The sequence below is a fragment of the Dipodomys merriami genome, unplaced genomic scaffold (assembly GCF_024711535.1).
Source record: "Dipodomys merriami isolate MVZ:Mamm:240054 unplaced genomic scaffold, mDipMer1.0.p SCAF_11, whole genome shotgun sequence".
In the NCBI taxonomy this organism is placed as follows: Eukaryota; Metazoa; Chordata; class Mammalia; order Rodentia; family Heteromyidae; genus Dipodomys; species Dipodomys merriami.
The window spans coordinates 18,255,498-18,272,201 of NW_027202382.1; the positions used below are offsets into that span (position 1 = coordinate 18,255,498).

General features: G+C 48.6%; 1 protein-coding gene across 1 annotated transcript in view; it reads right to left on the reverse strand.

Annotated features, from left to right (window-relative positions):
• The window catches only part of Gabbr2 (gamma-aminobutyric acid type B receptor subunit 2), a 336,688-nt gene that overhangs the window by 52,004 nt on the left and 267,980 nt on the right, over positions 1–16,704 (reverse strand). Inside the window, exons 11-12 of the mRNA XM_070010539.1 lie at positions 15,856–15,988; positions 3,470–3,577 (exon numbers count right to left, since the gene is read on the reverse strand). Coding sequence (XP_069866640.1) covers positions 3,470–3,577; positions 15,856–15,988 — 241 coding nt within the window. The remainder of the gene's footprint in view (positions 1–3,469; positions 3,578–15,855; positions 15,989–16,704) is intronic.

A 16,704-nucleotide genomic window follows, 5' to 3' on the forward strand; every position in this document is an offset into this window, starting at 1 on the left:
AGGTTGGTGAATAAGAAAGAATACATCTGATTTCCATCTGGCACTGTTCCCAAACCCTGGCACTCCACCAGAGCTTATGAATGACTTCAACCATGTAGTTATGAACCACATCTCATTTATTAATTGCAGAAATACTGAGGTGAGTTCTTTTTTAGGTCCTGGGGCTGGGAAGGAGAGGGGTCTAGCTGGGCTCAAAGAATAAACATTCTGCCTTCATGGAACATGTTTTTTAGTTGGGGAGACCATAGTGAATAACTAAGCTGTGTCTATACAAAATGTTTTGCTGAGAAGAAATGATTTAAAGTAATCTGAAATAAGGAAGATGAGGAGGGAAAGGAAAGCACTGTCCTGACCATGTGGATCTGAGTTGGAGAACCACACAGTTGGAGGCCACCTCTCATCCTCATCTCATTTTTGCTTCCTTCTTTCTCAGGTTTCTCTTTAAATCTTGCCCTGATTTCTCTCTGGGTTGTTGGTGTTTGCTGGTGTCCCCACATGTCATTCTCTCTCTGAGACAGGAACAGCTTAGTGATATGCTTTGAGCAGAAGAAGCGAACCAAGGCTTCAGCAATCACTATGCCTCTGGGAAGCTGATCTGAGTTTGATGTGAACTAGCTGATCCTGGGTGAGTTGCTGACTCCTCTGAGATGATTCCTTCATTTACAAAGTGTAGACATCATCACACAAGTCACATCAGGTGATCAGAATCTGGCTTACAATAGCAGCACAGTGGAAGCCAACTATCCCTTCTAAATGTCACTTCCCGTGTTGTTTAGAGCAAGGATTAGCAAACAACAGATTTTGCTCACAGCCTGTGACAAATGTCTCCAGCCATATTAAACAGAGTAGAGGTAGCTGCAGAAGAGAGGTCGGCAAAAAGTCATCTATTTATGATGTATGACTTTCTACAGAAAAAATCCTGGCTGAAAAATGATTTAGAAGAAAATGGTATTTTTTTTAAAAATTAAAACACTATAGATTTTTTTTTTTTGGTCGGCCGTGGGGATTGAACTCTGGGCCTGGGCGCTGTCCCTCAGCTCTTCAGCTCAAGGCGAGCGCTCTACCACTTGAGCTACAGCGCCACTTCCAGTTTTCTGGTGGTTTAATGGAGATAAGAGTCTCACGGTCTCTCTTGCCTGGGCTGGCTTTGAACCGCGATCCTCAGATCTCAGCCTCCTGAGTAGCTAGGATTATAGGCGTGAGCCACCAGCACCTGGCTCACTTTAGATTTTTTTTGAGGCAAGGTTTTGCTATGTAGTTCAGGCTGGCCTCAAACTCAAGATCCTTTTGCCTGAGCTTCTTGAGTGCTGGGATTGTAGGTATGCACCAACACACCTGGCTTAACTTGAGATCTTTTGACTGAGCAGATCAACCTTCTAGCTGGGTCAACTTGGTGCTCTCTGGTACATAGTGTGGTTAACGCCCAGGATGGTTAGTGCCTTGCCCTACCCAGACATCAGTGGAATGGATGAAGCCCTCCCTTGACATTCCTTAGGATGAACCCAGGTAAAGGTCTGAAGGGTGTCCTCTGATGCTTTTGTGGCTCACACTGTCAGCAACAGTACTGAGTCACATTTGTTCTTAAAAACATCTGCCATGAACAGGAGGCCTCATCCCTGAGGTCCTCCTTCATGCCACCACTTCAGCTGGGTCCTAGTGAGAGGCAGAATTAGGCCAGGAATAAGTTTCTCAATGTAAGATTTGATCATTGGTCTTTATAACAAATAGTAGCATGCTATAAAACTGTGAAATCTGGGAGCATTAACTCACCACCTGTCAATACTTTTTTTTAAAACTATGCTTTTTTTTTTCTCCCTTTCGTGTCTAAAAATATGGCTGTTGGGTGCTGGTGGCTCACACTTGTAATCCTAGCTACTCAGAAAGGCTGAGACCTGAGGATTGACATTTGGAACCAGCCTGGGCAGGAAAGTCTGTGAGACTCTTACCTTCTAATTAAACAGTCAAAAGTCAAAAGTGGAGGTATGGTTCAAATGTTAGGGTGCCAGCCTTGAGCACAAAAGCCAAGTAAGAGTGTGAGGCCCTGAGTTCAAGCCTCATTTCTCACCCCCCCCCCCGCGCCCTCACACACACAAAATAAAATGTGGCCATATGGGGTGAGGCTGTGTTTCCCCCTCATAGGCTGGTCTGTTACCTGCTAGTGACCCCTCAGCAGTGCTTCTCTCCCCCTCTGAATGCAGCCTGCAGTTTTCCTGAGTTGGCCTTGGGATCCAGCAGGGGCCAAAGAAGGCAGGATTTACCTTACCATACTTGTAGGTGTGGGGTTGAGGACTGAAGCTTCAGATCAACCCTGGCATCCGAGAGGGATGAGGTGTAGGAGGCGCCATTGGGCACCAGGTAGGGGCCTCAGAAACACAGCTTAGGGAACGATGTTACTGCAATATGCTTCCTTCTACAGATCAGGAACAAGCTTGGAAGGCTGAGACATTTGTCTAAGGTCTCACAGCAGGTCAGTGGCTGAGCAGGGCCTGTTTTGCCTTCTACCCCACTGTCTGGGAAGGCCTGCTGTCCACCTTGGGTGCTAGGCGACATGGCAGAATGCAAGCTCTGGAGAAGAACTGCGTCATCTGAGTCCATGTCTGATGGCCCATGGTACAGCATCTTTGAACAGCATATGGCCACATCCAGGGTTTAAAACATGTACGTGTGGTGGGTAGAAGGGTGATGGTTGGAACTCAGAGAGAATCTTTGGAAAGAGGTGTCATGGTGCCGTGAGACATTTCCTGGCTGAGAGGAATGGGGTGAGAGGCATGCTTCCTTGACCTTGGAGAGCAGTTGGATGACCTGGCGGGGTCCCGGACACTGAGGGAAGCATGTGGTCTGCTGCCTGAGAAACCTGGAGGGGGAGGGGGATGGCCAGGTGCAGAGGACAGGTTACAAGTAGGCTGCCGCCATAGCCAGACCCTCTTCGACCCTGGAGCTCTTGTAGGGGTAGGAGACACATCAGATGCAGCTCCTTCCACTTTTTTTTCTTTTAATGGTACTGGGGTTTGACTTCAAAGCTTTGCGTTTGCTAGGCAGATGCTCTGCCACTTGAGGTATACCTCCAGTCCTTTTTTGCTTATTTACTTTTTAGATAAAAGTCGGTGTTTTTGCTCAGGCTGGACTCCAGCTATCATCCCCCTAACTCCTATCTCATTACCATCCTCCTATCTTATTAGCATACCTATAATCCCAACTGGGATTAGAGGTATGAGCCACTGTACTCAGCCCTAAGTGGCACTTTGTACATGAAGCCTTCCTTAAGGGTCATGTATCCTAGAACTCCCCTCATGTCCCCAAGCAACCCATGGCCCTATGTGTTGTAAAAGCCTCTGTTAACTGATTTCCTAGAGCCTGGGATGCCAGGAGGCAGGGACTGTGTTTCTCTCAAATCCCAAGCAGATAGCTCAGCACCTGCATGCATTGCTAAGTAGCTTCTGGCAGCACACTGAAACAGGAGGGTGATTACCTTCTTCTTCATCTTCACATTTTTGAAGATGGCATGGACCCTCCACGTCTTTGCAAACATCGCCCCAAAGGCAGTTGTGTAGCCTACAGTGAGAATCCAGGTCCTGACCTAGACGTGGCAGAAAACAGAGGTGTTAGCATTCCCCAGGGGGACATCAGTCAGATATATTCAAGAACCTAGCCAGGGATAATCTAGATGATAAGGACAGACACACCCCTTTGCGTGCTGGAGTTTCATTAGCATCTTCCAATCAGATTTCAGTTTGGTAGATTTGCATTTATGTCCTCCAATCAAGTTTCAGTTTGATAGGTTGTCATTAGCATCCTCCAATCAGGTTTCAATTTGATAGGTTGTCATTAGCATCCTCCAATCAGATTTCAATTTGGTAGATATTTTAATCTATCAGGTACTTATGTAGCCTATAATCTGGGTCCTTGTAGGCTGGGACAGCCTGGCCAATATCTGATAGTGCCTGGGGTATCTAGAACACCCACTCCAGGCTTACTCCATGAGTGCTTTCAGACTCCACCTTCACCAGCTGGCCTGAACACCATGCAACATCCAAAAGTCTTTCAGACTCTCCCAGAGACACCCCCAGCCCAGTGTCCATAGACATGTTCTGCCTCTTCCTGTCCTGGCAACCAGGCTCCCACACGTCTTCTGCACCTGTTCTGCTTGTGAAAGGGTGAGCTGTCTGAGCACAGGCAAGCACTGAGGAACACACACCTGGCATGTGCACACAGACAGGGGTCAAGTGGGGACTTGGCCTTCTTTTTCTTTCAATTATTTACTTTTCACTCCAAAAAAAAACAAGCAGGAGATCAGATAGGTAAGGATGAAGTACGGGGCTTTAGAGAAGATGAAGAAGGATATATTGTCACCCATAGTAGGGTTGAGGCCAAAGAAAAGCACAAGGAGGGCAGAGGACCAGTCATTGGAGCAGAGGCCAGATTTCTCCAATGACCAGAGCAGACACTGATCTGTCAGTCTCAAAACCTTGCACACCAGCCCACTCACCCATCCTTGTGTCTCTTTGTCTATCTCTTCATGGAGCAAGTACTATTGGACTAGTACAAAAGACGGAAAAAGGAAAACAAGTAATAACTGGGATAATGATTTGTGTGCTGTTAATTGAGTGAAGAAATCATTATCCAAATGAGGAAACTGAGGCTCAGAGCATTCAACATATTCTTGTGACTCCACAGTGCCCAAGAGCCAAGCCTGGAAAACAAATACATTGACCCAATGTGGCTGCTCTCCCTTATGGTGTCCTGCAGCCTCCTCAGAGTTCGTTTAACTCAAATCAGGCTTATTTGTACACAGGAGCCAGAGGCCCAGGACACACGGGGGGCAGATGGCCAGCCAGGATGCACTCTCCTGAGATCTCCACAGTTTTAAATAGGAACATAACAATACTTAAAAAAATTCAGTACTGGGGTTTGAACTCGGGGCCTCATACTTGTTCACCCAGTTGATACTCTATCACTTGACCCATGCCTCTAGACCTGTTATTTTCCTTTTCTTTTTCCTTCCTTCCTTCCTTCCTTCCTTCCTTCCTTCCTTCCTTCCTTCCTTCCTTCCTTTCTTTCTTCCTTCCTTCCTTCTTTCCTTCCTTCCTTCTTTTCTTTCTTTCTTTCTTTTTTTTTTTTGTGTGTCAGTTGTGGGGCTTGAACTCTGGGCCTGGGCACTGTCCCTCAGCTCTTCAGCTCAAGGCAAGCACTCTACCACTTGAGCCACAGTACCACTTCTAGTTTTCTGATGGTTACTTGGAGATAAGAGTCTCACGGACTTTCCTTCCCAGGCTGGCTTTGAACCTCGATCCTCAGATCTCAGCCTCCTGAGTAGCTAGGATTACAGGTGTGAGCTACTAGTGCCCAGCTTTTCTTTTCTTTCTCTTTCCCCTCCCTCCCTCCCTCCTGCCTTTCTTTCCCTCCTTCCTCCTCTTCCTCCTCTTCCTCTTCCTCTCCTTTCTTCTTTTTCTTCTTCTTTTTTTTTTTTTTTTTTTTGCCAGTCCTGGGGCTTGAACTCAGAGCCTGAGCACTGTCCCTGAGCTTCTTTTGCTCAAAGCTAGTACTCTACCACTTGAGCCACAGTGCCACTTCTGGGTTTTTCTGTTTATGTGATCCTGAGGAATTGAACCCAGCGCTTCATGCATGCTAGGCAAGCACTCTATCACTAAGCCACATTCATAGCCCCCTTCCTTTTTTTTTTTTATAGCTAATGTTTTAGACATAGAGTCCCATGGACTTTTCTGCAAGTTTGGCTGTGAACTGTGATCCTCTAGATCACAGCTTCTTGAGAAGCTAGTATTACAGGTATGAGCCACTAGCATACTACATTTTTATTTATTGTTGTTTGTCTTTTGAAACAGGGTCTTCTTATATAGTCCAGGCTGGTATCAAACTTGCTATATAGATAGGCTACCTGAATTCACCATCCCCCTGTCTCAGCTTCCCAAGTACTGGGATTACAGACATGCACCACCACACCTGACAAGACCAGAGATTTTGACAGGACTCTAAAACCAATGGTCTATGATAGTTTCTGATCATGGTCCCTTGATCATAAAGTCAACTTTAACTATAGCCATATACAGAATATGGGCATCTCATAAAGGGTGCAAAAGATGAAACAATGCTATTGTGCTACCTTGTCATGCAGCTGGCCAAGATTTCTTATGTCAAGGACTTGTGTCTCCCCAGTGTGCTTGGCATCATCAATATTCCCTTTGACTTACATTCCTTTTTAAAAGCAATTGCTGTCAGGCCGCTTGCCTGTTTCGTGAAGGTTAACATTATTTAGCCTCAATAATATAAATTAAGTGAGTTAAAACTCCTAATGGAAATTAAATCTGGTGTCTGGAAACTGTAGCCATAAACTGAAAGCAAATGACAGCTCTGACAGTAAAGAGGCGAGCCTGCTGCCCCATGGCGAGACTGGCCTTGGATGGTGTCGGCGAACCTGGGCTTTGCCTGGGCTCCCACTATTTGCCTCATGATGAAGGTGGCTCACTGGGCTTACATTTTTTTTCGTACACAAATATGGGTTGTATGTGTGTGTGTGAGGATACAGTGGTGTCTACCTTATAAGCTAAGCGACTTGGGAAGCAGAGAGAAAAAGAACCTGGTTTGACACCAGCCCTGGATAAAAATGCATAGCCCTATCTGAAATATAACTAAAGCAAATAGAGGCTGGGGCATAGCTTGGGTGACAGAGCATCTGCCTAGCAAATGTAAGGTCCTGAGATCAAATCTCATCACTGTAAAAACAGGAAGATGTGGCTTATGCTGAATCTTTGCCTTCCTTTTGGGGCATCTGGCGGCAGGGATGTGTATGTGACCATCCTTAGTAAGGTTCTGAGCCCTGTGTGTCTCTGCCCTTTGATCCTGGTCTTACCTGGGCTCCTCTGTAACAGTCTCCTCCCTTGGCTGCTTTGGTCCTGTTTGTTTCACAGTAACTGATCATGGCCAGGAGTGTGACTAGATGCTCAGTCCCTGAGTGTAGAGGATTGCTGGAGCTGAGGGCTGTCTTGGACCCTTGGCGCATACCCTACCACTTCCTGGTATAAGGGCTGACCAGCCACTGTGGCCCTGTGTGCAGCCAGCAGACAGGCTCACTGAGTCAGGGCCTGGGCCAATCCCAGCTGGAGACAGCTATTAAGCCAATACCAGGGGAACCAGTGAAAGCAGAGCAGTGGCTGGCTCTGCCCAGGGCAGTGCTGGGCTGACCTCTACCAAGGGGACAGTTGTTGGCTCCCTGCATCTTTCCCCATCTGCCATGGGCAGGGTCCATGACAGGCTCTTCCCCTGGAATTCTGTCCTCCCACACCCACCCCTGTGCGTATCTCGGGGGTCCTGGCACCATCCACCTCACGTTAGGAACCTGAAAGTCACCACAGCTCCCCACCTTTGCTTTCCTCTTCCATTTCTAAGCCAGTCTCTTCTGTGCACGCTAGGAGGTGCGAGCTAGGGCTTTACCTCCTGGTCACTCTGCCCTCTGTTTTCAGGACCACTGGGGAAGGGGTCAGCTGAGGGGTGAGGGCACGTGTTTCTCTGCTGCCTGCGGCTGTGACTGGGCCTCTGTGAGCTGGGAAAACACTGTCCTCCTTGCTCTTTCACAGCTGGGACAGGTGAGGGCTGCTAGGTGGCTTCATCCTTTGCTGCCTGTGCCCCTGCAGGCCTGCAGCTCTTCCTTGCATTCCGGGCTTTTTACTTGAACCTTGGGAGCTGTTTTCTACCAGGCCAGGCCTGACAGTTATCACCAAATGTCCCTTGTCAGCATCCTTTTCATCCCTGTCCCCTACTGCCATGCCATGACAGGTCTCCTGCTGCCATCAGGAGTGGAGATCTGAGAGCTGCCCTGGCCTGGTGCAGGTCCTGGCATTGTTGTTTCTGTGCAGGCCACAGAACCTCTCCAAGACTCACTGTCCTTCTCTGGGAATGGGACAACAAATGCCTGAACTCCTAGAGATTGGGCCAGGATTAGAAGAAGGTATGAGAGGGTTAGGGCCCCAGCAGCTTCTGACTTTCTTCCTGGTCCTGTCTCTGCCCTTGCCTGCTGCCCCTCTAGAAACTTTAGTTCAAACCCCTTCACTGCCCCTGGGGATCTTAAGCTAACCGCCATATGCTTACAGGGTACTGCAACCCCACAGCAACTGGGGCCTGGCCCAACCTCTCACCTCTGTGCCAAAGGCTATTTCTTGATCTTTCTTCTCACACATTCTCTTTTGTCCTCCAAAATCCAAACCCATGGGTTGCCTCCTCCAAGAAGGCCTTTCCCCTAGACCTGACATTGACTTTCACTCATGTCTCTGTGTCTGATGCCCTGTCAGACTTCTCACAATGTGGAGTCACTGGGAAGCCAGGGCCTGCTCTGTCCACCTTTAACTGTCTGAGGCCTGGCTTTGAGGAGAGGCAACGAGTCTGTGCAAAAGCTACTCAAAGGGGACTTTCATTGCCATACAAGTAAAACGTGTTATCTGGTAAATGGTGAGTTCCCCATGACTCCAGGAATTCAAGGCCAGAGTCATTAGCTCTAGAGTCATTTCCTGTAGCTTCCTCTGGTGACACCCAACCTCCCTTCTTATTTATTTATTCTTTTTTTGGGTCCAGTCGTGGGGCCTGAACTCTGGGCCTGGGCGCTGTCCCTCAGCTCAAGGCTAACGCTCTACCACTTGAGCCACAGTGCCACTTCCGGCTTTTTTCTTTTTGCTTATGTGGTGCTGAGGAATCGAACCCAGGGCCTCATGCATGCAAGGCAAGCACTCTACCACTGAGCCACCTTCCCAGCCCCCCAACCTCCCTTCTATAAGGCATGTTTTCTAATATATTATCTCCAATATGTTCCTATGGACCAAGCAGCCATTTTACTCTCTCCATCAGGTTGTTTATTTAATTTTTTTTCAAGTTTGAATTTGGGGCTTTGTGCTTGTTTGTCAGGCATTTTACTGCTTTTGGTTGCTGATGGGGCTTGAACTTGGGGCCTGGGCTCTGCGCACCAGCTGTTTTGCTCAAGGATAGTCCTCTACCATTTTGAGCCACAGGTTCCCTTTGGTTTTCTGGTCGTTAATTGGAGATAAGAGTCTCATGGACTTTCCTGTCCAGGCTGGCTTTGAACCATGATCCTTAGATCTCAGCTTCCTAAGTAACTAGGATTACAGGTGTAAGTCACCAGTGCCCAGCTTCCTCCTTATGTTTTAAATATTTTTTTTTTTTTCTTGGCAGTACTAGGGCTAGAACTCAGCGTAAGAACTTTTTGCTTTAGCAAAAGACTCAGATTGAGTCTTGCGCTTTTAACTGGGTAGCCTGGGCCCTAGATCCTTCTATTGTTGCTTCCTGCATAGCTGGGATTACAGGCATGCAACACTGCACCTAGCTCACATTTATCCTTTGGATGTTAGTCTTTCCCTTTCTCCCTTTGACTATAAAGTACACACAGACTCTAGTTTATTTCCAGTAGGTAGCAAAATAGGGTGGGCAGTGCCCACCTCAGTCTCAGCTATGGATGCAGAAATAGTAGAGCAAATCTCCAAACAGGAAGAAGAATGTGTGCCCGGGACAATTCTGCTCAGCACTGCACTCCATTGGATCTACCCAGCCCTGCCTGGCCATGGGAAGGGCCTTCCCTGGCTCTTTGGCAAATCTGCAGGAAAGCAGACACCCAGCCCCCTCTTGCAGGTTTGTTCTGATACATGACAGGGGTTGCGTTGTGCTGTACCTCTTTGTCACTGCAGAGGCCTGAGGGCCCTGGGCTGAGAGGACAGATGGAGGAGAAGGCTCTGGTGGCTGGCTGGTCACTCAGGACAAGCTGCTCTTGGACTGTCCAAAAAAAAAGGGCTTATGCTTCCTTCTGCCTGCTTGCCCTAGGCAGGCAGGAAAGCCCACAGCATCACTGTATCTGAGGCAGGGGGAGAGAGGGTGGAGCCGGAGGTGTTCAGGGAAGAGTCCTCTAGAAACACTGCAGAAGACCACACCTTGTTGGGTGCTTTTCTGAGATCCAGAGCTCAGAGCACAGCCCCACTCAACTTCAGGCACAAGCAAGAACACTCTGGGCCCCAGGCCAGAGCCAATGCACATGCCAGAGGAAAGGATTTAAAGCACTCCCCGCCTCCCCTGAACCTTTCCCCAAAGATGCCTTTTCTCAAAACCTTTGCAGCTAAAGGACTTGGCTCAGAGGGCAGATCCCAGGCTCCCACCTGCCTGATGCCAATATTCTTGTGCAGTGCACAAAATGGACAATTCTACTTGGTATTTTTAGCTTAGGTGAGAGGACAACATAGATCAAGAGGAAGAGGCCTTTCTTCCCCGCTTCCCATAGCCTCATCAGATACCTCCAGACTGGAGGTTGGGGAGCTTTCTGGAACAGAAACTTTTTCCATATGGGCAGTGGCATGAGGGGTCTAGGTGTGTGTTCAGGAGTGGCTAGTGTTTGTGGCTCCGTGAATGGAAGGCGTGGAGTGGCAGGTAGGTGGAGAGATCAGAGGAAGCACTGGATGGCCATACTGTGGTGACAGCAGTTGTTGCGAAACTTGAGGACACATGAGATGCATCTGCTCTGAGTCACGGAAATAAGCCGGCGGGTGAGGGCTGTTTTATAGCTTCCCTGACTCCCTCCACTTCTGGCCACCCCCTCCCCTGACCCAAACAGGGCAGGGTCCCTGTTTACTTTGTCTTCTCATCTACACAGCCCACCCCCACCCCCCAAATGGTGACTCTGTGGTCAGTGCCTGGCACATAAGGGAGCCTGGAAGTTGTCAACTGATGGACCAATGGCCAGGGACACAAAACATCAAGAAGGCCTGGCATTGAATGGCCACATGAAAGTGGGGAAAGGATGACTCTCTGGAAGGTGACTGGGGTGGAAACATTCTTGGTGTGTGTGTGTGTGTGTCTTGGTGTGTGTGTCTTGGTGTGTGTGTCTTGGTGTGTGTGTGTGTGTGTGTGTGTGTGTGTCTTGGTGTGTGTGTGTGTGTGTGTGTGTGTGTGTGTGTGTCTACCCTCCTGTCTTAGGCTCTAGAAGGGCCTGACAGGTTCTGTTAGAGCCAGGCCTGGGCTTCTTCTTCAGCTGATATCATTCTGCCAGGCAAGGCTTCCGCAAACCCCATGGGCTTCCCCTCTCTCTTCCTGGGCAGCCTCATTCACAATTCATAATGATTGCAGCCAGTCTTCATTGGCTTTTACTAGGTGGCTAGCACTAAGCATTTTACCTGCATGTACTCATTTAGTTCTTACAACTTTATCATGACTTTTTATCCTGATTTTACAGCAGAGTAAACCAAGGTTCAGAGACGCTGATAACTTTAAGTCACACAGCTAAGAAGCAGTGAAATTGGGACTCAAACCCAAGCAGTCGCATAGCAGGGCCTCTCTCTTTTGTGCTGTACCTCAGGGATGCCTTCAAGTCGAATTAATGTATTGAGGTCATGGAAATGCACCTTTTATGGTACATGAGTTGTATCTCATCTATTAAAGATCTTTTTTGGTTGGGATACATGTGGACCAAATCCCTAAGAACTTGTTGGTTTGTTTTTGTTTTGTTTTGTTTTGTTTTCTCCAGTTACCAGATGCAAAAAAAAAAAAAAAAAAAAAAAAACAGTCTTTCTTTTTTCTTTCCTTTTTCTTCCTCACATTTTTTTGTGTCCAATCCTAGGGATTGAACTCAGTAGCTGGTCATTGTCCCTGAGTTTTTTTTTTTTTTTTTTTGGGTCTGGTCGTGGGGCCTGAACTCTGGGCCTGGGCACTGTCCCTCAGCTCTTCAGCTCAAGGCTAGCCACAGCGCCACTTCCGGCTTTTTTCTTTTTGCTTATGTGGTACTGAGGAATCGAACCCAGGGCCTCATGCATGCAACGCAAGCACTCTACCACTGAGCCACCTTCCCAGCCCCATGTCCCTGAGTTTTTTATTCAATGCTAGCACTCTACCATTTGAACCACAGCTCCATTTCTGGCATTTTAGTAGTTAATTGGAGATAAGAGTGTCATGGATTTTTCTGCCCAGTCTGGCTTCAAAACATGATCCTCAGATCTCAGGGTCCTGGGTAACTAGGATTATAGATGTGAGCCATTAACGCCTAGCTTCTAAGCATTTCTGTAAAAAGAAAATGATGAGGATGACATTGTCCACAAGAGAAATGTACACATGATCTGAATTAGGAAATGGTAACCACTTTGTACAACATCTTAATAACTAAAATTATATATATTTTTAGGTAAGGGGTAGGTTTATTCATCATTCTGGCTGGCATCAGGCCATTAAAATTATATTTTTTACAAAAGGATGAAGCATTGTGCCTTCTCTGTCCACATGGCAGGATAGGTTTTCAGCTCTGCCTTCTAGGTGACAGCAGCTGAGCCGCACCTTGCCACCTTAGGGGTGGGGTGGGGGTAGAGGGAGCGGCCAGGATGGGCAGGGGCCCTGGGTTAATCACAGCTGATGCTACTCAAGTCCAGGAGGTCATGGGAGCAGCAGTGGGTCACTGGGACATCAGTCCCTCAAGGCCTTTCTGTCCATCTGCAGATATCCTTCTCTACTCATGACTGGGTTTATGCCTGCAACTTCACAAGGAGACAAGACCATTCTCTCTTGTTCACCTGCTGGCTCTCTTGCCAGCTCTGGGGTCAGCTGGTCAGCCATATGCAGGCACTCCCCTGCCCCCGATGCGGGGCACTGGCCCACACCCAGCACCGTCCTCCCAGGCAGCTCAGTGTCCACAGGGGCCATGTTGCCATGGTGACTCCACCACCAGGAGTGTCCAGGGAGACAGCACCATGTAGCTAGAGCTGTTTGCAAGACTTGCTGAAACTGTCAGTGACAGCTGGAAGATTCTAGAATGGGTCAGGGGTGGGGGATGGGAGCTGAGTATGTAGCTGATTCCTTCCCCGTATGGCTTGAGTGCGTGCGTGAGTGCGTGTGTGTGCACGCGTGCGTGCGTGTGCACTCCTGCTCATGTAAGCCCCACCCCTGGCCAGGTTAGAATGGCACAGTTCCCAGAGGACCCCCATCTTGTAACTGTCACAAGCTTTTTTTTTTCTTACGGGGTTGTCACCGTCTATCACTGGGTTTTATATCAGAAACTAGAAGGGAAGCAAAAGGGGCATCGATAGGATGGCAGCACAGAATGGCCTAGACACAGGGCATCGTGTTGGAAGCAGACTTCAAGGTCTCCTTTGTCCCCTGGCTTTGATGATTTCTTATAGCTGGCAGCATGGGGCACCAGGAAATGGTATAGCAAGCAAGGTGAGCAAGGGAGATACCCACCCTTGGCCACATCCCCACCCTCATGCTCTTACCACACACACACACACACACACACACACACACACACACACACACACACACACACACACACACACACACACACACACACACACACACACACACACACACACACACACGGGATGGCTGATTGGAACTGTCTCCTTTACCCAGGCTACAATCCTGCACAGGAAGACCCATTTCACAGAGGGCCAAACTGAGACCATATCTCAAGGTGTGTGCTTACCATGTGCACCATAGGCCCTGCTTTTCCTCCTGCTCTCTGCTTGCTCGGGATGTGGGGGGGAGTTTGCTAGGGACAGCTGCTGGGCCAGAGAGAACAGAAATACTTGTGCCATTAACGGAATAAAGTAGCCAAGTCCCAGGAAAGCGGTGGAGGATACCCTACCCAGAGTCTACTGGGACTGGCAGGAAGGCACTAAATCCAAGTATGCTCAGTCCCTCTTATGGGTGACACAGCCAAGGTACACGCCAATGATTGAGGAAGTGACCCGGTCCCAGCCTGAGCCACATTTATGCTGACCTAGTTTCATCTGGAGGAACTCCTCTGGGCCTCTCCCTGCAGTCATGAACGCGGGCTCCCCTTCTCGCAGCTCCGAGATGGCCCTGACTGCCAATAAATTAATTCTCAGGGGTGGTGAGAACCGGGCCCTCGAATCTTCCCCAGCCCTCATGCTCCCAGCTAATGCCGATTTGTAAAGCGCTTTATGATTTATTCATACTGCCTCCCCAGGCCAACCTTCCCCGCACACAAATGAGCGTGGCTCTCAGAATAGAACATCAGGCTGCATTAAAAGGAAACCCGGCTATGGGGTGTGTGTGGGGGGAGGATGTCTCTCTTTTTGCTCCCTAGTCCATGTTACCCAGGCTTTGTAAAATTCAGGTCAAATTTGAGAAAGGCCCAGGGTCAGCAGAGCCGATGGGAGCTGCACAGGCACCCATGTGGGCTTTGCTCTGGGAAGGGGCCTCTCCTGGTGGGCAGCTCTCCGTGTCTGCCTTGGTCTCTGTGCCCAAGAGTTGAACTCTGTATGCTGAAATTCCCAGGTGGTGGTGGCTGAGACCCAGGCTACAGAGCCCTGAGAAGGACCAGGGTGGACACAGAAGGGGCATGTCCCTCACTTCTCAGGGATGCCCTTGAGGGAATCTGTGCACTGTATAAAATAGAAGACACCAGATAGCCCAGGGTCATGGTCATTAATGTCTCTATCCTGGTGTCCTTGAACTTGGGGTGGGGTCTATGCACTTTGGAGCACAGATACAAAGAGAAGCCTCTTATGACCCATGATGTCACCATGGTACAGGCTCTTACTCAGGCCTCACCATTGTATAGATGACTCGGGCACAGACCAAGACGATGTCCATGGGAAAGTTGGAATTGTCCCAGGCTCTGCAGTTGCCTTGGTGAGAAATCTGGGCAGAACAGATTTTTCACCACCCAGAACCCTACAATACTCCTGCACTTGGCTATCATTCCAGCACTAGAAGGACCCGTACCTACAAGGGCTTTGGGGGTGGCCCAGCTTCTCTGGAAGCTGTTGCCTGGTTCTTTGAGGCTGGGCATGAGGGATTTCATCTAATCTTGGCCTGCTTAACTCTCAGGGGGTAGAATCCAGCAGGAGATGTGGTATTAGATTTGGAGCAGAAAACTCTGAGAGGGAAGAGAAAGCTGAGGGAGCTAGGAGAACTAGGGTCTGACTGTTCTTCAGAATGCCCGAGAGGAGAGGCCCTGAGCAGCGCCACTGTAAGTCACAAATGATTCACATGCAGTGCTCCACAGAACCTTTAAGACAAAGGAAGCCCATCTTCCTCAGACAAATACACCGAAATCACAGGTGATATGAACAATTCCTCTGTGTGTGTGTGTGTGTGTGTGTGTGTGTGTGTGTGCACGCACGCATGCACGTGTGTGTGCGCACAAGTACTGGGAGTTGAACCCAGGATATCTCATTCTTGATTAAGATTTTTCACTCAAGGCTGGCACTCTACAATTTGAACCACACCTCCACTTTCATGAGCAATTCCCCCTCCTTCCCTCCCTTCCTCCCTCTTTCCCTTCCTCCCTCCCTCCATCCTTCCCTCCCCCCTCTCTCCTTTTCTTTCTCCAAATAGTCTTTCAACTTTTTATCTGGGCTGGTATTGCCAAAATCTTCCTATCTCTGCCTCCTGAATAGCTGGGAATATAGGCGTGTACCACCATACCCAACCCAATACCAACAATTTCTTGATCCTGTAGAGCAGTCAGTCTGATCTAATCACTTGCAGGAGTTAGACAGTATCATCACCCAGCACATAAAATCCACAGGACCTCCACTTTCCATGTGCTGTCCCAGAGAGCAGGGACTCATTGACTCTCGGAAAACCTGAGATCTAGGAGTTTAGAACATTACAAGGTAGGAAATAAGATGCCAACTTCTCCATAGCTGCGTGAACCCCTCTCACAATGTCCTGAGAGAGTTTTCCAGGTAGATGGAAGACCTGCTTTCTCTTGGTGACCCTGAGCCTGCCCATCCCCACATTCCTACACATTTCTGGGTCTGTACCCCTATGTCTGATGACCAAGGTCACTCAGAAACCTTTCTGCCATTTACCGTTGCCACATGCAGAGGGACTTACAGTGCAAAGTGTTTCAAAAGTCTTTTCTGAGACAAAGGATCCATCGAGGCCAAAGAGAAATATGGATGCATAGGATAACATGCCCCCAAGTATGATGAGATTGTTCATGTAGGGACTTGACATCTTGATGAGCCTGGCAAAGAGAAGAGGGGACATCTTTACAGATCCTTCCTGTGAACATTTCTCAAAGCTCCCAGATGTGCTCTGCGGCTGAGGCTGGAGCCAGAGAGACTCTGGTTCCCCTGACTTCCTTGTCCTCACCTGCCAGAGGCCACCTGCTCTGCCCTAAAGGAGGCCAAACACCCCCACATTTCTAATCACTGATCTTCCTGATTCCTTGTTCATGTTCATCTGTATGAGTTCTTGAGGAAATAGCTTACTTCAACTTTTCTCATTCACGTGAGTTTTCAGTTTATGCAAAAGTGCTAAGACACGAGGGTTGCTTTTGTTAGTTTGTTCTGCTCTGTTTTGTTTTGTTTCTGGCTAGGACTGGGAATACTTTCCAACACAAGACTTCTGTATTTGAGTTGAGCCCCGTTTCTCAACAAGGTGGTAGTTCCCACGCCATACTCCTTGCTTCCCTTCAGAGAGGTCCACAGGTGAGTATTCAGGATTGCTCAGGAACTGTGCTCATCCAGTGTTGAGTGATCATCCCGTCTGGCTGCCTCTGAGCACTCAGGAAACTCACACTGTTCCATGCAGGTAGGAACACCTCTCTGTCACCAGCTGCTACCCCAAGAAGTTGAGAAGTAGACACTAGAGCCCTCATTCTAGTTCCTTAGCCTATCTCGACTAGGCTACAGTTGGAGGCATTCTTGGTATCCTCAAACTCTACATGTTGCTCTCTTC